The sequence below is a fragment of the Sciurus vulgaris genome (genome assembly GCF_902686455.1).
Source record: "Sciurus vulgaris genome assembly, chromosome: 4".
NCBI classification, from domain to species: domain Eukaryota; kingdom Metazoa; phylum Chordata; class Mammalia; order Rodentia; family Sciuridae; genus Sciurus; species Sciurus vulgaris.
Window position 1 is genome coordinate 921,778 of NC_136464.1, and position 22,147 is coordinate 943,924.

Sequence of the window (22,147 nt, forward strand, 5' to 3'; positions counted from 1 at the left end):
TTTGCCTTTGGGAGCGTGCTCAGGTCCCGGTGCCTTGGCTGTCCGGTGGTCTCCTCTGCAGGCCTCCAGCGGGCACGCTGGTGGTGTGAGAGGTCTCGAGGTTGGTGCACGAGGGGGCCTTCCCCAGGCTCACTCAGGTGGCCGTTTCTCACAGGACCCTGGGAAGCTGATCGAGATCGAGTGTCTGGAGTGTGAACTTGAAGCCTCCAGACTTGAGAATAAAGTTAGAGTCTACCTCCGGACAGCTGTCGAGGTAAAGCCCGGGCCAGTCTCGGTGCCCACGCTCCAACCTGTGGCTCCCGGGGAGAGCCGGGTTTGGGCCAGTGTGGAGGGCACTGGGGACGCGCCCGGCTCCCGTGCTCACTGCCCTGGCTCTGCACCGGCACCCAGGTCAGGTGCTGCCCAGCTGTGCCTCACCTCCTCCTCAGCCTCGGTGTCCAGCGTTGGGCCTGGATGTGCTAAGCTTCCAAAGCTGGTATCCTCCCTACACCAAGGTCTGGGACACACCAGCCCTGGCAGGGTCCCCCGTGGCCCCAGGGCCCCCTCGTCCTCCCATGCAAGTTGGGGGCTGGGATGTGACCTCCTAGACTCTGAGCTCATGTGGCCGACCTAGAGCTGCCATGTCCCCACGCGGGCTTGCCAGGCCACAGCTGTCCTGGAGGGGCGGAGCCCAGGGTGGGTCTTTAGGGAATGCACTGCAGGGTCAGCACAGGGCCCTGGGCACACCTCGCTGCCAGGCAGGCCTGGTTCCTTACTCTCTGCCCGTGCATCTGCCTGGCACAGTTGAGCTCCTTGAGGGACAAGGTCAACATTGGTCGACTGCCACATGCTGGGGGCTGGCGTGTGGGCCAGCTGTGAGTGCCCACAGGTCACGGTGACACAGGCGAGGCTGCAAGTATGGCCTGTGGCCTGCGCAGCTGTGCCCCACACCCACCTAGGGGACTCAGGGTGCAGCTTCCATTCGTGAGGCTCTGACTGGCTTTCTGCAGCCAGGACGGGGTCGTGAGGCCCCAGGGTGGACTCTGCCCTCAGCTCAGAGCAGGTGAGGGCATGGCCTCCGGGGACTGGAAGGCACAGGCTGGGGGACCTGGCCCAGCGGGGTCTGCGGAAGGCTCAGAGCTTCTGCTTACACCTGATCCCACACCCCTGATCCCCTGGACCTCAGCCCTGCCCACGCCGGCCCTCCCAGGTCATGCCGTGATGGGCCTGGCAAGGGCCCCAGGCTCATGACCTTCACAGAATCACTCGCTGTCCCCCAGGCCCAGCTGAGCATTGTCAACAGGCTGGACGTGGTGCTGCAGCGTGCCATCCGCCTGGGTGACCCCCGGGCCATCCATGTGGTGTGCACCGCTCAGTGGAATGCCTGCCTGCCCCTGCTGCAGCGCAGCCTGCGGCACCACCTGCGGAAGCCGCTGACCGCCGTGGCAGAGATCCTGGAGAAGGTGGACAGGTGGGCTGAGCTGGTCCTGGGACGTGGCCCCTAGTGGGTGTGGGTGGAGGCTCCTGCCTGGGCCTTGTGGGGGGAGTCCACTGCTGAACTCACTGGTGGTGCCTCTGGAGTGCGGCCTTCCTGAGGCCTAGTGTCCATGGTATGAGACGTGGACACTCTCCCCGTGCACCTTGTATGAGTCAGCTTTTCTGAGGCTGTGACCAAAGACCTGAGGAGAGCATGGTTCCAGAGGTTCAGTCCACTGAAGGCCACTGTGCAGCTCTGGGCCCGAGTGGGCAGATGGTCACGGTGGAAGAGTGGAGGAGGAAGGCCACCCAGGAGAGCTGGGGAGCAGAGGGCGCTCTCTCACCAGGGCAGGCCAGGGACCCACCCCTGCAGCCAGAGCCACCTGCAAAGTCACCAGCCAGGCCGTCCACTTGGGTGGGTTCATCCACTGACCAGGTCAAGGCTCTCACTGCCCAGGCAGGTCACCTCTGAGCTTTCTTGCACTGTGTCACCCTGGAGCTTTGGGGCCGCCTGCCTAGATTACAACACAGCTCCTGGGGACACTGTGGGGACCGTGGAGGGACGCAGGTGGGGATCGGCCACTTATGGGAAGGGGACTCGGACACATCTCCTGGCAGCTGTGGCGATGGCAGGCACGTCCTGCTGCCCACACAGCCTGCCTCCTCAAGCCGGGGTGTCGTCCCTCCTCAGAAGGCTGGCCATCGCTGGGTGTGCACTGCCTCTGCAGTGGACCCTTTCACGCCCCTCAGGTCAGTGGGGAGTGTCTTTCACACGCCTGTGGACACTCACTGGTCCCCTCATGACCAACTGCACAAAACTCCTGTCTGCCAGGTTTATCGTCAGGGGATGAGCTGGAGGTGGTCTTAAAGATCCCTGTCCAGAGATCGGCGCCGCTCACGGTTCTTGCCTTCTGTGTTTGCTGGAGCCTACAGACAACACCCCGGGCCCTGCCGCTTGTGTCCTGGGGAGGCCCCGTGCACTGCCGCCCAGCTGGAAGCCCAGGGGGAGGCTTCCCACCCTCGCCAGCGCCCCGTCTGCCTGCTGATGGAGGGCGTGCTCCCCGCCCCGCCTGAGTGTGCACCCGCCCACTCTCTCAGCCTTTGCGCCAAGAACTTTGCTTTGGTGGAGCTCTCCACATGCCCCGCCTGACACCCTGTCTGTTCCCCTGGCGCTCTGATCCTCACCCTGCACTTGGATTTAAAGTGCAAAGCAGTCTCAGAGCATGCCCTCAGACAGCAGATGGCTGAGTCTTGCTCTTCCATCTGAACATTGCTCTCCTTATTTCAGTTCTTTCTGGGGCTCTCTCGGAGCCTCAGGGGTGTGGATGGAGCCTGCCACAGCTCTGGGAGCTGAGGGCCTTCCTCTCCTCCTGCTGGGGCCCCGGCCGCCCGCCTGTGGGGCCTGGCCGCCCTCGGGCTCGCTGGGCTCGCTGTCCCAGCTCCACTGCTGTCTGCTCTTCTGACCAGGTGATTTCCATGGCTGTCTCAGCCCCACAGGCTCCTTTCCCACCCTCCCAGATCTGCTGCCTTGCCCCAGGAGCTATCTTTGCTTGGTTCAGTTTTCAGGCTCAGTACGTCCACGTTTTCAGTTCCGTTTCTCTTGTGAGATTCTTTACCCGTTCACATGCATCCTGCTGCCCTCGAGTCTGGGTGTCTCCCGTGATACCTGCTTTGCGGGGTTCGTCGCCGCCTGTGCCCTGCGTCGGGTTGCGTGCTTGTGTCCCTTGCAGGTCAGGGGCTTTCTGACTCTGTTGGGAGCTCGGTGACATGGAGAGCTGTCACACATTGCTCTCTTTCTGGAAGAAGTGTGGGACTCTTGGCTGGCAGTTCGATTGTCATGGGGTCTTTTGGCATTTTGCCTGGGAGCGTCTCTAGAGGTTGAGGCGTCCCCAGCCCACACCTCCTCGAGGCTTGGAGTCAGCTTTTGTTGGGGCAGGAGCATGGGAGGGCCTGGCCCCTCACCCAGCCTGCTGACTCGACCTCCTCAGCTCCAGACACTGCGGGTCCTTCTGCTCAGCCACCACCCTGGGGGGAGCTGGGCTGTCCTCCACACTTCCTGAGTTTTGCTCCCCTGGGTCGTGATCTTGTGCTGCCTGTTGTCTGTAAGCGCAAGAGGACAGGAAGCAGATCTCAGTGGATTCAGAGAAGCCTCCATTCCTTCATGGACTCGGGCACCCTTGCAACACACTTTCCTGATGGGAAAGTGGCTGTCAGTCACAGAGGGCATTTCGGTTTTGCAGGTACAGTGATGTAACCAGGAAGCTGTGCACAGGCAGCTTTGCCGTCAGGGGTTAGTTGAACAGGGTGAACTTTCCTTTAGGAGGTGGTTGTGAAAAAGCTCTGTTGTCTGGGGAGATAGGAGTTCAGATCCCAGGGATGCGTCCTCGTATCTTGCCCCTTGGTAGTTGCTGTGCTTCCATTTAGGACTGACGTGCCATGGGGGAAAGTCATGGTTTAGGGCGCTCCCAGGGCTGCTGGGAGGTTGATCCTTGGCCACTTTCCCCTCCTCCTCCCAAGCCACACTTCTGTCCATTTTTCTTCGGGGGCTATGTTGCAAGGGTATTATTTCCCATAACCCTTCAGCATCTGTCCCTAGACACCACTGCCTCCTGTGCTTGTGCCGCTCCTGGGTGCTGTGGTGGCAGGTGGGGCCCTCAGGAGTCACTTCGCCAGCTGGGAGCGGAAGTCCTGAAAACTACTGATCTGCAGGCCTTTCTGCTGCCTGCCCCACCGTGGAGGCTGTGGGCTCTCCGCTGCCAAGTCTGCAGCTGTGGTTCCTACATTTGTCCCCAGGGTGCCCCCTCTGCAGGACTCCTGGCCACCTTACCAGCCTCCTGAGCCGCCAGCTCTAGAGGAGTCTCCTGGGCAAGTGCTGCTCAGGACCCCACCTCCTCGTCCTCAGCACTGGCCACAGGGAGGTGCTCGGCTCCCACTGTGCCTGCACCTGCAGGCAGCACCTGAGGACCCTGGTTCCCTGGCTGAAGCACAGCTTCACCCTGACTGGGACAGGGCCCCTCCAGCCCTTCCCTTGGGGACATCATGGCGCCCTGGCTTCCGTGGGCTGCGGGGCCCCAGCCACCACCACAGGCTGTCTGCTGCTCTGCAGAGCCCACAGCGTTCCTGTCTCTGAGGGGGCGTGTAGCAGGGGCACCTGTACTTCTGTCCTCAGGGAGAGCCCTGGGGCCTCGCTCAGCAGTCTGTTGAGTGGGTCAAGGCTGCACCTCGGGACCATGGCTGAGGTGGCCCTCCCTGTGCTGTTGGTGGCAAGGCCTTTGCTCAGACTTAATGCCCCACCCCACCTGGACCAGCTGCAGCACAGGACTTGGCAGGTGCCTGGAGAGTGTCTAGAAGAACCTGCGCAAAGACCAAGGACTGGGGCTGGGCCGGGGCTCAGTGGCGGAGTGCTTGCCGAGCATGTGTGAGGCACTGGGATCACTTCTCACCACCGCATCTAAATAAATGAGTAAACAATAAAGGTCTATCGACGTCTAAAAAAATGCCAAAGACAAAACGACCACGGACTGCAGGTCGGGGCCAGGAAGGGCAGGGCTGTCAGGTCCAGCACGTGGCGGTGTCACGTGCCCTCCACGGGAGGGGTCCTGGGCTTGTGCGCCCCCCCGTGCTTCCTCACAGCAGCCCCTGCAGGCGGCCCCGCGTGCCCCTGCTGCCTCCCACAGGCGCCTGGGCCTGGCAGCTCTTGCCAGCTGGCTGGAGGTCCCCCGTGGTCTGCAGCGTTCACCCCTCCGCCCTTCCTGAGCCCTCGAGGTGAGGCCGAGTGTGACTGGAAGGAGGCTGAGGAGCCAGGGTCCTGGGCAGTCATGCTGTGCCCTGCCCTGCGCTGAGCGTGGAACAAGCCTTGCATGCCTGCAGGGCAGCCCGCTGACTCCCCTGACGAGGGCCACCTCCTCCCCAGCCTCATGACTCTGCTCCGCTGCCAAGTGCACATGGAGATGGCAAGCATCGAGGAGGATGAGGACCGGATGGAGCCTGCCATGGAGCACCTGCGGAAGGCCATGCAGCTGGATACCCTGGGCCTCTACCGGGACAGTCTCGAGATGGCCCTCACTCGGCTGCACCTGTGCACCATGCTGTACCAGTCTCCGGAGCGCCCCGAGGACAGGGCCACCATGATCATCCAGCAGGTGCTCCCGGGGACCCAGGGCCAGGCAGAGCCAGCGTGAACCCAGGCGGAGGAGCAGGGTGCCGGGAGGGAGCTGCCGGACTCGCCTGATGGCGGAGGGCCCTGGACCACCTGCTGGGCCTCCCGATCCTCTCCTCTGCAGGCAGAGAGAGCCATCCCCAAGGACAGCGTGAGGAAGAGGCGGGCCCTGCTGGTGACCGCAGGCCTGGCCCTCGCCCCCGACACCTTCCAGATCGTGCTGGACAGCGAGAACGAGGCCAAAGGTGAGCGCGTCTCTCCAGGCCGGGCTGGGCAGGAGGGGCCAGAGGCCTGAAGCCTGAACCTGCTGCCCGCTGCCCGTGACTGCTGCCCAGGGCTCCATGCACGGGGGGACTCCTCTGCTCTTCCACCACAGCGAGGGCCACAGCCGGGGACCCCAGGACAGATTGACCTTCTCACCCTCTGGAGGCCAGGGTCCCAGAGGAGCTGTGTTGGGCTGGCCCTCTCCCTGGCTTGTGGGTGGTCTTCCTCTGCTTGCCCCTCAGGCCTCCTCCTATGGGGCACCCAAGGCAGCATTCCAGGATCCTGAGTTCTGGGTCAGGACACAGCCTCTGGTCCAACACCAGGATGGTGTGTGGGTCCTGGGCTGCCCCTCCACATTAGTGATCTTGCAGGTCAACCTGGGCTGACCCCGCTCACCTCAGCCCTGACCTCACTCGCCTCAGCCCTGGACTTTGTCCCCAAGGAGGTCCAACCAGTGTATCTTATGGGGCACACAGTGAGCGGGCCTGGGGGGTCCTGGGCACCCTTGTACCCCAGCCCCCCTGGAGCCAGCTGGCAGCCTGGTCTGGCTGGGCGGCCATGCTGTCCTCTGGGGGCTGACACCAGTCACATGGGGACTGGAGCTGGGAGTAGTGGTCTGAGTGGGGCCGGAAAAGTCCATGTGGTAGTTGGAGAGGAGGAGGGCTGGGTGGGGTCACGCCCTGGAGGGGTGCGCCTGCCCGCCACTCTCCTCACCCTCAGGAGCGTCTCCTTCCTGGGTTTCGTGCTGTCCTCAGGAGGCTGAGGAGAGCTGTAGGTCTGTTGGTCTCTGGTACTCATCTGTATTGCCTCCCTGGACCATTGCACTCAGCATGACCTGCTGGAGGCCTGTGCGCTTTGCCCGAGGGGCCCAGCCAGCACCCACTCCCCGCAGGAGCTTCGGCAGAGCCGGCTCCTGTAGGGCTTCTGCGTCGTCTGAGAAGGCAGGAGGCCAGCCCAGGGGAAGCACATCCCCGAGGACCCTGTCTCTTGCCCAGAGACAGGCCAGTGCCCTCTGGGTCCCCAAGCAGCTCCCTGGGCAGCCCAGCACTGGGCATGAAGCTGAGTTCTGGGTGTCCTTCCTTTATTTCTTGGGAAAGGAGCAGGGGCTCAGAACTTGCTACTTAAAGCCAATAAAACCGCTGGGTTTTGGGGACCGTGGGTCTGCTGAGGGGCCAGGGTCGAGATCTGGGGCAGAGCCTGGTGCTTCTGATTGAAAAACTGACTGGTTGGCACAGTCACAAAGTGGGTGGCAAGCAAGGGACTGGCGGATTCTCTCTGCTACTCCATGCACAGCACGGTCAGCCCGACTGGCCTCTGTCAGAGAGCACAGCAACATGCACTAGCGATGCCCAGACTCAGCCGCGGGACCCAGCTGTTGCTGGGCAGGCACCACACTTCGCTGTTGTCACCAGTGTCCCCACTGAATGCAGCTGGCCATTCCTGTCACCCCCTCCCTCAGCACGTGATGTCAACCCCCACATTTTGTTCTCTGCCTCAGTTTCCACTGGGAAAACCAGAGGTAGATTCACGTACCTCTTCGCAAAGGCCCGGCATCACATGCTTAGTGTGGACAAGGCTGCCGGGCATCTGCGGCGTCTGGGAAATGAGAATGACCAGGAGAGGTGAGCAAGGAGCTAAAAGCAGAGCCCAGTAAGGAGGGTCTGTTGGGGCGGAAGACATGCTCTGGGAGGAGGTGCACCTGGGAGGAGGTGCACCTGGGAGGAGGTGGACCTGGGAGGGCATGCACCTGGGAAGTGTGCACCGGGGAGGGCATGCTCGTGGGAGGAGGTGCACCTTGGAGGTGTGCACCAGGGAGGATGTGCTCCAGGGAGGAGGTGCACCTGGGAGGAGGTGCACTTGGGAGGAGGTGCACCTGGGAGGAGGTAGTTCTGGAAGGAGGTGGTCCTGGGAGGTCGTGCAACTGGAAGGAGGTGGACCTGGGAGGGTGTGCACCTGGGAGGAGGTACTCCTGGGAGGAGGTGCTCCAGGAGGAGGTGCACCTGGGAGGAGCTGCATCTGGGAGGAGGTGCACCTGGGAGGAGGTGCTCCTGAGAGGAACTGCACCTGGGAAGAGGTGGTTCTGGGAGGATGTGCACCTGGGAGGAGGTGGACCTGGGAGGGCATGCACCTGGGAGATGTGCACCGGGGAGGGCATGCTCGTGGGAGGAGGTGCACCTTGGAGGTGTGCACCTGGGGGGAGGTGCACCTGGGAGGAGGTGCATCTGGGAGGAGGTGGACCTGGGAGGAGGTGGTCCTGGAAAGATGTGCACCAGGGAGGATGTGCTCCAGGGAGGAGGTACTCCTGGGAGGAGGTGGACCTGGGAGGGCATGCACCTGGGAGGTGTGCACCTGGGAGGAGGTACTCCTGGGAGGAGGTGCTCCAGGAGGAGGTGCACCTGGGAGGAGCTGCACCTGGGAGGAGGTGCACCTGGGAGAAGGTGCTCCTGGGAGGTGTGCACCTGAGAGGAGGTGGACCTGGGAGGAGATGATCCTGGGAGGAGGTGCTCCTGAGAGGAACTGCACCTGGGAAGAGGTGGTCCTGGGAGGATGTGCACCTGGGAGGAGGTGGACCTGGGAGGAGGTGCTCCTGGGAGGAGGTGCTCCTGGGAGGAGGTGCACCTTGGAAGTGTGCACCTGGGAGGAGGTGGACCTGGGAGGAGGTGGTCCTGGAAAGATGTGCACCAGGGAGGATGTGCTCCAGGGAGGAGGTAACTCCTGGGAGGAGGTAACTCCTGGGAGGAGGTGCTCCTGGGAGGGCGTGCACCTGGGAAGAGGTGCTCCTGGGAGGAGGTGCACCTTAGAAGTGTGCACCTGGGAGGAGGTGCACCTGGGAGGAGGTGCTCCTGGGAGGGCCTCCAGCTCTGCGCATTGCAGGCAGGGTATGGGCAAGGCCTGGCCTTGTTGGTGAAAGGAACAGGCCATGACCCATGTGTGTGTGGCCAGCAAGAGGCTCCCCTCTCCTCAGGGGACACATGGTGCAGCCATCAGGATCGTGTGAGCCAGACCATGGCATCAACCCAGGGAAGGATGTCCCATGCTGGAATGGGGACGTGGGACCTGCACCTGACTCAGGGACAGCCAGCCCTGACCCTGGCCCTGACCACTGTCCACCTGCCCCCAGAGCAGTCCAGCTGCTGCAGTCCCAAAGCCCTGGAGCGTGGCTGTTCCTCAAGAGCAGTCCCCCTTGTGTCTTCTAACCTCGCCAGCTATGCCTGAACCTGTGTTTCCTCTGCTTGTGTCTTGGAGAGTAGAATCCATATTTGGGCAGAGCTGGCCAAGGTCGCCAGGAAGCAGGGAGTGTGGGATGTGTGCCGGACAGCAAGCCGCTTCTGCCTGCTGTACGACAGCATGAAGGCCAAGAAGCCATCGAGGCAGAAGCGAGGTGTGTACACCGGGCGCCCCTGAACAGGGAGCCAGAGGCAGGCCTGTCCCACCAGGGCCACCCGGGTGGGCCACCCGGGCCTCCTGAAGAGGCCGTAGTACCGGGGCTGGTCAGCGTGCAGGTCCAGAGGAGCCCTCGAGTGGAATGCAGCCTGCCCTCCTCGACCTGGGTCCTGTGTGCACAGAAGCAGTGACGCTCGCCTTGGTACCGAGCGTGTCCAGACGTTTTTCTTGTCATTATTCCCCATACGATGCCGAGGGACAGCCATTTTCTTCTTGCCCACCTTGTATGAGGTGCTCAGGTCAATCTAGGTGACCTAACGTGCACAGGAGGAGGTGTTCAGGGCGTAGGCACAGACCATGCTGTTTACACGGGTATCTGGGGTCCTCGACTGTGTCCCCATGGACACTGAGACAGGTCACGTGACAGCTCACGGTAGTTGTAATGGTAGCAAAGTCACCAGCGACTGTCACCAACACCTCCTTTCGCTAGACATGGGTCTGACACACCCTCACCTTGAACCCTGACCCCTGCCTAGGGTGCCTGGGGGAGCTGAGGAGAGCCCCAGGCACGGGGCGCGGGCTCCTGAGCTGTTCCTCGCCCTCTGCCTGCTCCATCTCCCAGGAAAGAAGAAGCGAAACACGGAAGGCTCTGTGCAGGACGCCTGGGGCCCTCTGGAAGTGACGCTGCCGCAACGGTGGCCCCACGGCCTGCTGCGGAAGCTCGCGGAGGTGGGCTTCATCAGTGCGGAGGTGCGTGCCCGGCTCCTGTGTGTGGGCTGCTGCGAGCTGGGGTCTGCTCGGGCACCTTGTTCACGCACTGCAGATCTTTATTGTAGGCCCGTGTGGGCCCCCCAAACTGTGGGTCAGGGAGGGACGATCGCCCCAGTCCTTGGAAGCTTTTCTAGGAGAAAGACGCAGATCAAAACGCATCTTGCTGTGTGTTGCTGCAAACTTCTGGTGAGAAGTGACTTCTGAATGGTGAGTCCGAAGGCACGTGGACACAGCAGGTTATGTCTTTCCGTTTGGGGCTTATGTTTGGAGAGTACTTTGGAAGAATTTGAAGGAGGTGTCATCTCTGGCCTTGATCTGACCCCCTGCACGTGTGGGCGCTGAGATGCAGTGCCCGCCCTGCTAGTCAGCAGGTAGAGTGCAGCCAGCTGGACCCAGGCCCACCCTGTGGCCGGCATGCGCTCCTAGCCTGCGCCTGTGCCTGGGCTGGAAGTGACGTCAGAATTCTCCAAGTCGGTGCAGCTCGTCTCCTTTGGGGTCCCACAGTGTCAGGAGGCCCTCGCTGGTCTGTTCAGTGAGTCTCCGGGTCCACGGCATGGTTGCGGCTGTGCCCCCCGTGGAGACAGGCAGCTGTGACAGTGGGGTTTACCCACCCAGGCCCAGCCCCCCATCTCCTGAAGGCCCCCTTTGCCCTGTGGGCTCAGCAGCCTGAGGAGATTCGGAGCTGGTGGAGCATCGGTCAGCAGGAAGAAGCATCTGCTCTGCAGAGGGGCAGGGGTGCGGCCGTGCCCACACTAGCTCTTCTCTCCCGGGTGTGTCTTTGCAGTGAGGTGACAGGCCTCCAGCAGCTGGGGGTGGGCTCAGCCAGGAGTCTCCTCCTGCGTTTGGTTTTCAGAACCTGAGCTTAGAGGAGAGATGCCGGCTGTCCGTTCCCCAGGGCTGGGCGGCCTGCCTGTGACCCTTCCACCACACTCTCACAGGCCACCATCCACTTGCTGCGCATGGAAGGTGTGGAGCTGAATGACCAGGCTGTCCCCCCTGAGGACCTGAGCCAGCACCCAGCTGGATACGTGCCTGAGCCCCCAGAAACGAACCCAGAGTGGATCACATACAGGTGGGCAGCCACGCTGGCCCGTGTGCCCCCTGAGATACCCTCTGCTCCTTGGGGCTATAGTGGGGACGTCCTCCCGAAAGACAGAGCATTCCCACTATCACACAAGAAGTCAGAGCATCAACACGAGCCAGCACTACGGAGAGCGCACGCCGTCAGTGGGGCAGCCTGGCAGGAAGCAAGGCAGGAGAGCGCACAGCTGTGCCCCTGGCGCCTTTGCCTGAGTCCACCCCCAACTCTAGGGAGCCTTCTCACTGCTGGTACATGTAGGCTCCGGGGTCAGCAACGGGGGAGGATAAGGGAGCCCGCTGTCCCGTCTGCAGGAAAGTGGGCTGAGCACTTGGCTCACAAGCCCCTGCAAAGGAAGAGCTCACGTCAGTGTGCACAGAACACCCAGAAAGACACGCCCGCGAGAGGGAAGCTCGAAAGCAGCCAGGGAACGGGGAGGCTGCCGACAGTGACAGTTCTGAGCTACTTTTCAATCTGAGACTTTCAAAGAGGGTGCGGTAGTGGCTGGGTACCGACTCCGGCAGTGCTGGCCAGTGCCGTGGGAGAAGGGAGGCCCGTCTGTGAGCGACTGTCACATGGGAGGGGACACGGGTCCTCTCTAGCTTGGCTGGAGGTGCCACCCGCCAGCCCGGGCTGGTTTTATACAGCTCATAAGCTAAGAGTGTCTCTAACATTTTAAAGTTTGTAAAACAAAATAAAGAAAAACATGCAGCAGAATCTATATTAGCTCACACAGCCCCAAGTACTCTCGACATTGACAGAAAAATTCTTCCCTTTCCAGGCTGACAGGGTGGGGACATGGACCCTCGGGCTCAGTGCTGAGTGACAGGGAGCTGCTCTGTGCTAAGCACAGCTCGGTGCCCTGGTGGGAGAGGGTGGGCACACTGCAGAAGCGGGAGGAGGCCGGGGGCAAGGGCGGCTGCTGAGGTGGGCAGGGCCTCGGCCAGCAGCTCCTCCTCAGAGCAGGGCGGTGCCAGGGTCCAGTAGCCGATGAGAGCTCGGCCCCGGGAAGAGCAGGAGTTAGGTGAGAGGAGAGAGGTGCCGGGGCCTCAGAACCTCCGCTGGGAGGGGCAGGTACAGAGGGCTGCGGGGCTCAGCAAGGGCAGCGCGCTTAGACCCAGGGGAGTCCACAGTGGCCTCCTGGGGAAAGACCTGTACGGGCTGAAGCTCGCTGTGTGCCCCGCAGGACCTGGATCGAAGGCCTGTCCGAGTACGCCATGAGCAACTGGCTGCGCTCCGCGGAGATCGGGCTGGAGATCGGGGAGGCCTGGGTGGTGCAGAACGCCGCCGTCTACCTGCTGAACCACAACCACCACCTCATTGTGGCCGGGCGGCAGCGAGAGCTGCTGGACCCCCTGCTCCAGCTCCTGAACATCATCAAGGCCTCCGACCGCCTTGGGTGGGTGTGATGGCAGGTGCAGCAGGCAGACCCTGGGGGCTGTGGGGTCAAGCATGTCTTCTCTGGGGCCATGGGACCCACAGTGGCCATCAGGGGCCAGGACCTGCGCTCTGAAGGCAGGAGGGCACCACATATGCGCCGCCCCTGGGTCTGGTTGTGTCTGGGTCGCCACGTCCAGGTGCACGTGGACTTGAAAGACGGTTTTCCTAGTACAATGACAACTTTGGAAACACCAAGTTTTACCTAAGGTCAATTTGAACGTGTTTGTTGATTTGCTTTTTAGTCTGAAGGGCAGGGCCAGTTGTCTTACTCCAGATTCTGGTAGGAGAGGCATGAGTAAGGATGCAGCCACAAACACACTATGGCTCCTCGTGAGCACCTAGGCTACAGCCCACAGGTCAGCAGATGGCTCGGAGAGATGGGCAGCTGGAGCTAGCTCCCCACGCACCCCTGCCCCGTGAGCACCCCTCAGGCTGATTCTCCATCTTGGCGTGTGGAGACCACTCTGTCCCACAAGCCCTACTTCTGTGATGTCTTCAGCTGCCCGTGGGAATCAGACTTGGACATCACCTCCTGGTCACAGTGGCCACACAGGCAGGGGTGCAGTGGCCTTTCTGCCCGGCCCTGGGGCACGGTGTCCCCCTCTGCAGGTGGGGCCCTGAGACCTGCCTCCCCTGAGCAGCAGGGACTCCATTCTCTGACCACAGACCCTGAGCTTCCCCTGAGGACAGCAGGTGGCCTCCTTTCTGCTGCTTCCTGGCAGAGGAGTCTGTTGGCCAGTTGCTCCTGCCACAGACCCCAGGAGCCTCTACAGGCCGAGAGCCTGGCCTCCTGGTGCTCACACGCTGCTGCCGTCCAGGGACCCGGTCATGTTGGTGATGCTGTGCAACGCCCTGGCCAGAGGCCTGATCATCAGCTGGATCCCCACCCAGACGCTGGAGAAGACAAAGAGAGTCCTGCGACCAGCCACCGTGCACGCCCCTGCGGACCCGGGGGCAGCCTCTGAGATCCGAACAGCTGTGGAGGTACAGCCCCCAGGCCCAGGGCCAGCAGGGAGAGAAGGGCAGGGGTGTGGACAGCAGCCTGGATACTCGTGGGGGAGAGGATGGGGTGGACAGTCACAGAGCCTGCTGCCCAGGCCCACCCAGGCATCTGGCAGGTAGTGCTGGCCATGTAAACCAGGGCCAGGACCACATGAGGACAGGGATCCAGGCAGGGCCCCTGCTGTGGCTTCAGCAGGTGCCAGGGTGTGGCCTTTGGGCCAGGGAGGCAGTGGCTGCAGGAGGCCATGACAGGCCTCCAGTCTTCATTCCCAGTGGGACCAGGAGCTGGACTGGAGGAGGAGCCAGGAGGGCTGGAGTGGCCAGGGTCAGCTTGTCTCATGGACCCATGTGGCCTGACCAGGCGCTAATGATGAGCTTATAGCCAAAGCCCAAGAGATCACGGAGCAAGACTGTCAAGGGGCAGGGGGATGAGGGATGTGGGGACGTGGGGGATGTAGGGGATGTTGGGGACATGGGGATGCAGGGGATGTGGGACGTGGGGATGTGGGGGACGTGGGGACGCAAGGGATGTGGGACATGGGGATGTGGGGGGTGTGGGACGTGGGGGACCTGGGATGTGGAGGACATGGGGACATGGATGAGGGACGTGGGGGACATGGATGTGGGGGATGTAGTGGACATGAGACGTGGGGACATGGGGTTGTGGGGGACACAGGGGTTGTTGGGGGACATGGGAAGGGTGGAGGGCATGTGGGGACGTGGGTAGACGTGGAGGCTGCATGCCTCTGCAGCCTGGAGGACCAGGATCATTGCCTGGCTGGTGAGGGCACCTCTGTGGCGTTGCTCAGTGCTCGCAGCGGCTCTGAGCAGTGACCACACGTGGGGCTTAGCCTCCTGGGAGGTGAGGAAACAGGCACTCCATGGGCGAGGGCGGGAGCTGCAGTGTTCGGGCCAGCCCCCAAGCCCTGCCGTCACCTTGGGAAGATGCACAGTGGACCCTGGTCCCAGGTGCAGGGTCCCTGCCTGCCCTGTGCAGGCCCAGATCCAGCACCTTCCACCGCAGTGGGCGACTCTGCCTGGCCTCACTCACTGAGGGTTTGGGTGCATTTCTGACCTGTGTCCTGGGCGACAGCCCCGAGCCGGGTGGTGGTGAGAGGAGGTGGACCCCGCTGCAGAGGACTGCCCTCTGGGCGCCTTCTGGGTCCACCTGGAGCCCCGGCAGATTGACAAGTGGGCAGGAGCCGGTCAATGTGCAGGGGCCGCTCGGTGGGGGTGTCGAGCTCCCCACCTGGGCCGACGGGAAGAGGCCGCCTGCACTGCAGGTCTGCGAGTTTGCGCTGAGCCAAACCAACGGGGGTGTGCCCGAGGAGGCGGTGCCCACGGGCGTGCAGCAGCAGCTCATCGCCACCTGGGTGAAGGCCAAGCAGCTGGCACAGCAGCAGATTGGGCCACGGCTAGGCACCGACGAGCAGGTGAGCCCAGTGCCTGCTGCTGGCCAGGTGTGCGGCAAGTAGGGCCACGGGGGCCTGCAGGCAGTCTTCGGAGTGTGGCTTGGGTCCTCTTCTGGGCCCCAGGCCAGACTGCAGTGGGTAGTACTTCCCCCTAGGAGGTCTGGAGGCTGTCTCCCCACTGAGACCACTGCCCCTGGCCACCCTCCCCGGGGCCTGAGCCTGGGACCTTGGGGACGCTGCCCACCCTCAGTGCCACTCATCAACAGATGGCCACCTCCTTGGCAGGTGTCAGGGACCCCCAGGCTGGGAATACAACAGGCTGTGGGAGAGAACTGGGAGGCCAGAGCAGCCCTGCTCCTGCAGACAGCCTGTGGAGCCACTGGGCAGCAGGGAGGGATCTAGGGAGGGGCCAGAGGGACATTTGGAGGAGCAGAAGCGAGGCCTTAGATGGGAGCCAAGGAGGGCCACGCAGCCAGGGCCACTGCTGGCCAGGCCCTTCAGCCTCCAGCTGCAGCCCGTCCTCCAGGGGTCAGACAGCGCTGGCCGACACAGCCACAGCCCTGCGGTTACTCGGTGACTCAAGAAGCCTCCTGGAGACAGACCTCATGACGCACCTGAGGCAGAGTCACTCGATCTCATGGGCTGATCGTTGCCATAAGCTGCATGGAGGGTTGAGTGCACCGTCCTCCAGGTCCTCCAGCCATTGCTCACTGGTGCCTCAGGCTGCAGACACTCAGTGCCCTTCCTTTCCACAGAGTACCAACGAGGACAGCAGCTCTGTGACCAGAGTCCTCGTTGCGCTGGAGATGTACTCCTGCAACGGGCTGGGCCTCATGGACTTCACCGTGCCCCCCCTGGCCCAGGTGGGTGTGTCACTGTGTCCCAGAGGCCTGACAGCTACTGTGCAAAGAGGGACAAGGAAGCCAGTCTCAGAGGGTCTTGCTGGGGAGCAGAACTTGAGCCGCACCCCACATTCTCTCCACAGCACCCCAACAGAACTCTGCGGCCCACTCCAAGCACATAGCTCCAGCTGCTGAATGGAGTGTCGCTTTGTCTTCTTCTCTGGATGCCTCTTGGTGTCCAGACAGGCCCAAGCCCTCTGCGCAGGCAGAGGTATCTGTGGGGACAGGCACACAGTCCCAGACTGCAGCTGCCACGGGGGTAGTGATGTGGCGGGCATGGTGCCCACAGTGCAGTGGTCTATGCCAGCCACAGAGGCATCTGGAACAGCTACACTAAGTGACCTAAGCCTGGCAAATGCTCGGCCTTGTTCACCTCAGAACCCAGTGATCTTGCAGGCTGACAAGAGGCGCCCTGCCATGGGCCACAGCTGTGGGGGTCATCATCACCACGTGATGCCCCTCTCCCCCCCCAAAGGTGGTGAAAATGGCCTCCGAGTGCAGCTGGTCAGAGCCTCTGGTGGAGCTGCAGACACTGACCAGGCTGACCCACTTTGCCTATGCGGCCCATGACCATGAGCTCACCATGACCTGCTCTCAGATGGCCACACAGTTGGGGATCAAGTACCTGAGGATGTTGGGTCCGTAAGTATCCTCCATAACCATGCTCCAGGGTGACGTGACAGGAGGAGTCCCCACAAGCAGGTGACGTGACAGCAGAAGTCCCCACAAGCAGGTGACGTGACAGCAGGAGTCCCCACAAGCAGGTGACGTGACAGCAGGAGTCCCCACAAGCAGGTGACGTGACAGCAGGAGGAGTCCCCACAAGCAGGGTGACCTGAGCAGGAAGGGTCCCCACAAGCAGGGTGACCTGAGCAGGAAGGGTCCCCAGAAGCAGGTGACGTGACAGCAGGAGTCCCCACAAGCAGGTGACGTGACAGCAGGAGTCCCCACAAGCAGGGTGACCTGAGCAGGATGAGTCCCCACAAGCAGGTGACGTGACAGCAGGAGTCCCCACAAGCAGGGTGACCTGAGCAGGAGGAGTCCTCACAAGCAGGGTGACCTGAGCAGGAGGAGTCCCCACAAGCAGGGTGACCTGAGCAGGAGGAGTCCCCACAAGCAGGGTGACCTGAGCAGGAAGGATCCCCACAAGCAGGTGACGTGAAAGGATGAGTCCCCAAAAGCAGGGTGACATGACAGGAGGAGTCCTCACAAGCAGGGTGACCTGAGCAGGAAGGGTCCCCACAAGCAGGGTGACCTGAGCAGGAAGGGTCCCCAGAAGCAGGTGACGTGACAGCAGGAGTCCCCACAAGCAGGGTGACCTGAGCAGGAGGAGTCCTCACAAGCAGGGTGACCTGAGCAGCAGGAGTCCCCAGAAGCAGGGTGACGTGAGCAGGAGGAGTCCCCACAAGCAGGTGGCGTGACAGGAGGAGTCCCCACAAGCAGGTGACGTGAAAGGATGAGTCCCCAAAAGCAGGGTGACATGACAGGAGGAGTCCCCACAAGCAGGTGACGTGACAGGAGGAGTCCCCACAAGCAGGTGGCGTGACAGGAGGAGTCCTCACAAGCAGGGTGACCTGAGCAGCAGGAGTCCCCAGAAGCAGGGTGACGTGAGCAGGAGGAGTCCCCACAAGCAGGTGGCGTGACAGGAGGAGTCCTCACAAGCAGGGTGACCTGAGCAGCAGGAGTCCCCAGAAGCAGGGTGACCTGAGCAGGAGGAGTCCCCACAAGCAGGTGGCGTGACAGGAGGAGTCCCCACAAGCAGGGACGTAAGCAAGTGTCAGGCTCGGGCCAGGATGTGGCACCTGAATACGTTGAGCTAGGATGGCTGCAGTGACCTTGGTAGGCCTCCGTCGTCCTGCAGGTTTCCAGCCTGGCCTGCCGCCTTGCACAGCAGCCTCCACCTGCTGTCCCCATGTCACTGAGGACTTCAGCTTCTGTGCCTCTCACAGTGCTCAGTGTCAACAGGCTTCCTCAGACCAGGCATGCAGTGTGCGACCCACTGGCCATGGGCATGGTGGGCAGAGGGGGGCATCAGTCCAGACTGCCAGGACCTAGTGCCAGACCGGGAGGCCGTTGCTCCTGGTCTGGAGGCTGGAAGCCACAAGGCGTGACCTGTGAATGGCGCCTCATCCTTGTATCCTCCCAGGCACAAGGCCTGCCGAGCCTCTGATCCCGCCCTGTTGCTCCACCCTGTGTCCTCGGGGCCACTCACAGACCCGTGACCGGGCACCATCCCCTGGGGCCATGTGGGTTTGGGGCACTGTCTCCTGTGGCCACCAGAGATAGCCTAGTGAAAGTCACTCTGAATAGACCAGGATGCGCCCAAGCAAGTCAGGTCGCGATGGAAGGGGCACCGGCGAAGTGCATGACACCAGCCCTCGGTCTGCCCGCTCCCGCCGGGTCTCCCGCAGGACCTGCCCACACAGCCCTGGGCACCTCCATTCGCTGTACAGCTTCCATGTTCTGGTTTGGAATGGCAGTCACAGAGCGTGGCTGTCCCCTTCCTGAATGAGGGGTTCGCCAGCTGCTACAGAGTGCTGTGTGCAGGCCCTCAGGGCCTTCCTGAGCTACCGCCAAGCTGGAGGTGCCCTCTGTGGCTGGGCCCAGGAGAACCTCCCAGTGCCCATGTCCCTGGCCTGGGCCCAGCTGCCAGTCTCATCTTTCAGGTCCTCCTGGTGCTTGCTGTGGTGGAATCAGCTCATGTGGGCAGGAGGTGGGCACCTGGCAGTGGCTGCACCCCCCTGGCCACATCCCCACAGGGTGGGCTTGGGCAACATGTGGTCTGGCTCACACCACAGCTCGGGGCCACGTCCACACACCCAGTGATGATCTGGGAGTCAGCGAAGAAATGTGGCCTGCAGCTTCTGTAACCTGTGGCCTCTGAAACCCAGGGCTCCCCCATGCCCAGGCGCACAGACAGGACAGAACACGGTGACCGACAGCGCAGTGACTGGTGTCCAGTGGAGGGCTGCTCTTCCTGGGCAGGTGTCTGTTCCCATGCTCCAGAGGAGGAGCTCTCCTCTCAGGGCAGCGCCACAGAGATGTCACTGGACGGGACACTGGGCTCTGAGAACCCTGCGGCGGGGCGAGGCCTGGAGTGTACGTGGGCGCCAGGACCTACCAAGGACTGCGCAGAGGGAGAGGTCAGAGACTAAGCTGCCGTCCACGCTGGGACTTGGGCAGGTCAGCGCGACCAGCGCCCAGTGGACACTGGTGTCTCTGCGTGACAGGCCTGGTGGGTGCTCCAGCAGCTGCAGCGGGAGAGGCTTCAGCCGGAGGACTGGCTCTACGTGGGCGGGGCTCGGGAGTGAGGAAGAGCACCAGGCGGTCGTGGCGAGGGATGGAGGAAGGCCGCCCTCTGCCCAGTTCTTGAGAGCCGACTGTTTAAAGCAGAATTCGCACTGCCTGCTGAGAGCCACGGACACAGGTGGAACGCGTGGCGGCAGAGCCCCAGGACGGCGAGAGGGCTCCACGTGTCCGCCAGGCTGTCAGGGTCGAGGGTCGCGTTGAGGCCCCTGTGCAACCCAGAGGTCTCGCCAAACACCCGCCAGAAGACGGTGAAGGACTCGGGAGGGCGGAGAAGGGCAGCAGCACAGAAGGCAGAGCGCAGAGCTGGCAGAGGGCAGCCTCTGCCCCTGACCTGCAGGAGTGGCGCCCCCCTTCCCCCGGAAGGACGCGGCTCTCCCAGCACTGAGCGCTGGACACGGGCTCCTCCAGCGCAGACCCCGTCCGGCTCCGGCTTACGTCACGCAGGCACGTCATGGCCCAGGCACACCCGGCAGAGGTGCCTCAGAGAAGTGCCATGGCGCTGGGGGCCTGCTCGCCTAGCAGCGCTGCAAGTCGCAGAAGCAAGAGCGCAGGCCACAGGGTGGCAGCAGGGAGCTCAGCCGCCACTCAGGGCACTCAGGCAGGGCACAGGTTCAGGAACCTGAAGAAGGGCCTCCCCTGAGGACACTCCTAGGACACCCTGCCCGGTTTCCGGGCCGCAGCACCGGGAGGACCTGAGCCGTGCTCGCCTCCAGTGTTGTCAGCCTCTGCTTTCCTTCCAGACCCGACTCCCACCACAGGGCAGGTCCTTGCCGGCCAGAGCCAGCACCTTCCCTCTGGCTACTCCTGCAGGTGCCTGGCCTCGTCCCTGAAGGCGTCTCCCCAGAACCAGCGTGTTTGTCAGAGTCAGCTCTGAGCTGAGTGGCAGGATGTGCCCCACACAGCGCTGGGGTCACTCTGTAGTGCATGGTCTGCAGGTGCCCAGGCCACGGGAGGTGCTCGAAGAACATCCTAGAAGGGCCTGCTGCTCTGGCGGCTCTGCGGGAGGCGATCCCAGCCGAGCTGGGTGCAGAGAGCACCACCAGAGGCCAGCGCTCCTCCTCCTGCCCCGCAGAGCCTGGCTGGACTGGCGCCCACTGCTGCACAGCAAGCGGCCCCCAGATCAGCTAGTGGCTCCTCAGCTCTGTGACTGACGGGCTCGGCCAGTTGGTTCTGGTTCAGGGTCTCTCATGAAGTCACTCAGGGTCAGCACAGACCAGTCATGGAGAGACCACTGATCAGGTATCCCCGAAGCTAACTCCCAGGCCCTCAGCGCTGCCTCCCATAGCCAGGTGTTCCTGGGGATGCTCTCTACCCGTGTCACTGTCCACCTCTCCATGTGTCCTTCCCCCTCGCAGGCTGAGTGGCACCAGCCACAGGTCAGTGCTCCAGCCAACAAGCAGAGGCCTCGTGAGGCCAAGTCGCTGGCCCCCATCAGCCCGCTGGGCACGTCCTCACGGCTGCCCAGGTTCTGGGAGGGCGGGGAGCTGCACACAGGGTGGGTGGAGATGGGCCCCATCTTGGGGGCCACCGCAGAGGACCGCAGGAGAGACTGCTGCAGGTCACCCCCTTCTCAAGCACTCTTGCCCCCAGGGTGGAGGCCCAGCTGGTGGCGGAGATGCTGTGCACGGCCACCTGCATCCAGGGACAGAGCATCATGGAGAACCTGAAGGGGCGGAAGCAGCTGCGGCTGGCAGCGGCCAAGGCCTTCATGGAGAGTGCCAGGTGTGCAGACGCAGCCTGGGACACAGGAGGCCGCAGGGACACTGAAGCCCCAGGAGCCACCTGGCAGTGTGGGGAGGACCGTGCCCACCCGTGGGGAGCCCAGGGATACCAGAGGCCACTGGCTGCCCTGAGTGGTCCTGGGCCCAGGAAGGGTCTCTGAGCACCAGTGGCCAGAGGGCCCTGAGCAGCCTGAGCAAGGCCAGGCCCAGGCGGGTGCGTGAGGAGCGGGGGTGGCTGGCCCCAGCACTGCCCTGCTGTGCAGGGAGGCCGGCCAGGTGGCCTGGAGGCGTCGTGTGGAGGGGCACCCGGGCAGTGGAGAGGCTCCCCGGCGGAAGCAGTGCCAGGCGGGGGGAGCTGTGGCCAGCAGCCCGCGCCTGTGCCTGCCCTCTCTGGGTCAAGAATGCACTTTCAGGTTTGGGGGCCTGGCGGGCAGCAGCGCCCTGGTGATGCTGGCTGCCCGGCACTACTGGAACACCTGGCTGCCGCTCCTGTCCTCGGCCGCCAACAGGAAGAAGGCCAGGGGGGCCGTCCAGAAGATCATCAGCATCATCAACAAGACGGAGAACAAGAAGCAGGTGTGCAGAGGGGGGCTGAGGTCCCCGGAGACGGTGGCCAGGGCAGGCGCCGCCAGCTCAGGGCCACCTGAGGCCTCTGCCCATGCCCACACCTTTCCTCAACAGCCCACTGCGTTCCACCCTTCTCGCCTGCTGCTGCTCGCACACAGGTTGTCCCAGCCCTGGGGGACAGGGCTGCGGGCCTTCCCAGTGGCTCGGCCCCTCCTCTCCCGGGGCCGTGGCTTCCCCTCCTGCTGGTCCGCAGGGGAGGGCTGGGTTGTGGATCTGCTCTCCCCTGCGCTTCCTCCGCCACCCGACACTCTTCCCGCCCTGCTTCCATCACACTCATTTCAGACGAGGACTCCCGTCAGTGCCAGACTGCCAGGGGACGGGGCTGTGTGTGCGTGCTGCCGTGTGATCCTGTCTGTGGATGGAACTGGATATGCGTGTGTGGTCCCCGCTGTGTGACGGTGTGGCCTTTGTAAAATATGTGTGGTGTGTCCTGTGTGTGGTGTGAGTTGTGTGTGTCCTTGTGTACTACTGCATGTGCCCTGTGTACTGTGTGTGCTGTGTGTGTGTGCTGTGTGTATTGTGTGTACTGTGTGTGCTGTGTGTGCTGTGTGATGACTCTAGTTTGTGCTGTGTGTGCTGTGTTTGCTGTGTGTGCTATGTGTGCTGTGTGATGACTCTAGTTT

At 62.9% G+C, this 22,147-nt stretch overlaps 1 protein-coding gene across 11 annotated transcripts in view; it reads left to right on the plus strand.

Annotated features, from left to right (window-relative positions):
• The window catches only part of CFAP46 (cilia and flagella associated protein 46), a 101,802-nt gene that overhangs the window by 10,841 nt on the left and 68,814 nt on the right, over nucleotides 1–22,147 (plus strand). For all 11 annotated transcript variants that reach the window (XR_013763632.1, XM_079138715.1, XM_079138713.1 and 8 more), the window contains 15 exons: nucleotides 155–253; nucleotides 1,260–1,450; nucleotides 5,369–5,597; nucleotides 5,739–5,859; nucleotides 7,377–7,500; nucleotides 9,130–9,260; nucleotides 9,885–10,012; nucleotides 10,972–11,105; nucleotides 12,298–12,510; nucleotides 13,370–13,535; nucleotides 14,837–14,986; nucleotides 15,721–15,828; nucleotides 16,343–16,509; nucleotides 20,767–20,898; nucleotides 21,311–21,473. Coding sequence is in view for 10 of the 11 variants with exons in the window: in XM_079138715.1 (XP_078994841.1) it covers nucleotides 155–253; nucleotides 1,260–1,450; nucleotides 5,369–5,597; nucleotides 5,739–5,859; nucleotides 7,377–7,500; nucleotides 9,130–9,260; nucleotides 9,885–10,012; nucleotides 10,972–11,105; nucleotides 12,298–12,510; nucleotides 13,370–13,535; nucleotides 14,837–14,986; nucleotides 15,721–15,828; nucleotides 16,343–16,509; nucleotides 20,767–20,898; nucleotides 21,311–21,473 (2,256 nt within the window). In the remaining variant the exon portion in view is untranslated. The remainder of the gene's footprint in view (nucleotides 1–154; nucleotides 254–1,259; nucleotides 1,451–5,368; nucleotides 5,598–5,738; nucleotides 5,860–7,376; nucleotides 7,501–9,129; nucleotides 9,261–9,884; nucleotides 10,013–10,971; nucleotides 11,106–12,297; nucleotides 12,511–13,369; nucleotides 13,536–14,836; nucleotides 14,987–15,720; nucleotides 15,829–16,342; nucleotides 16,510–20,766; nucleotides 20,899–21,310; nucleotides 21,474–22,147) is intronic.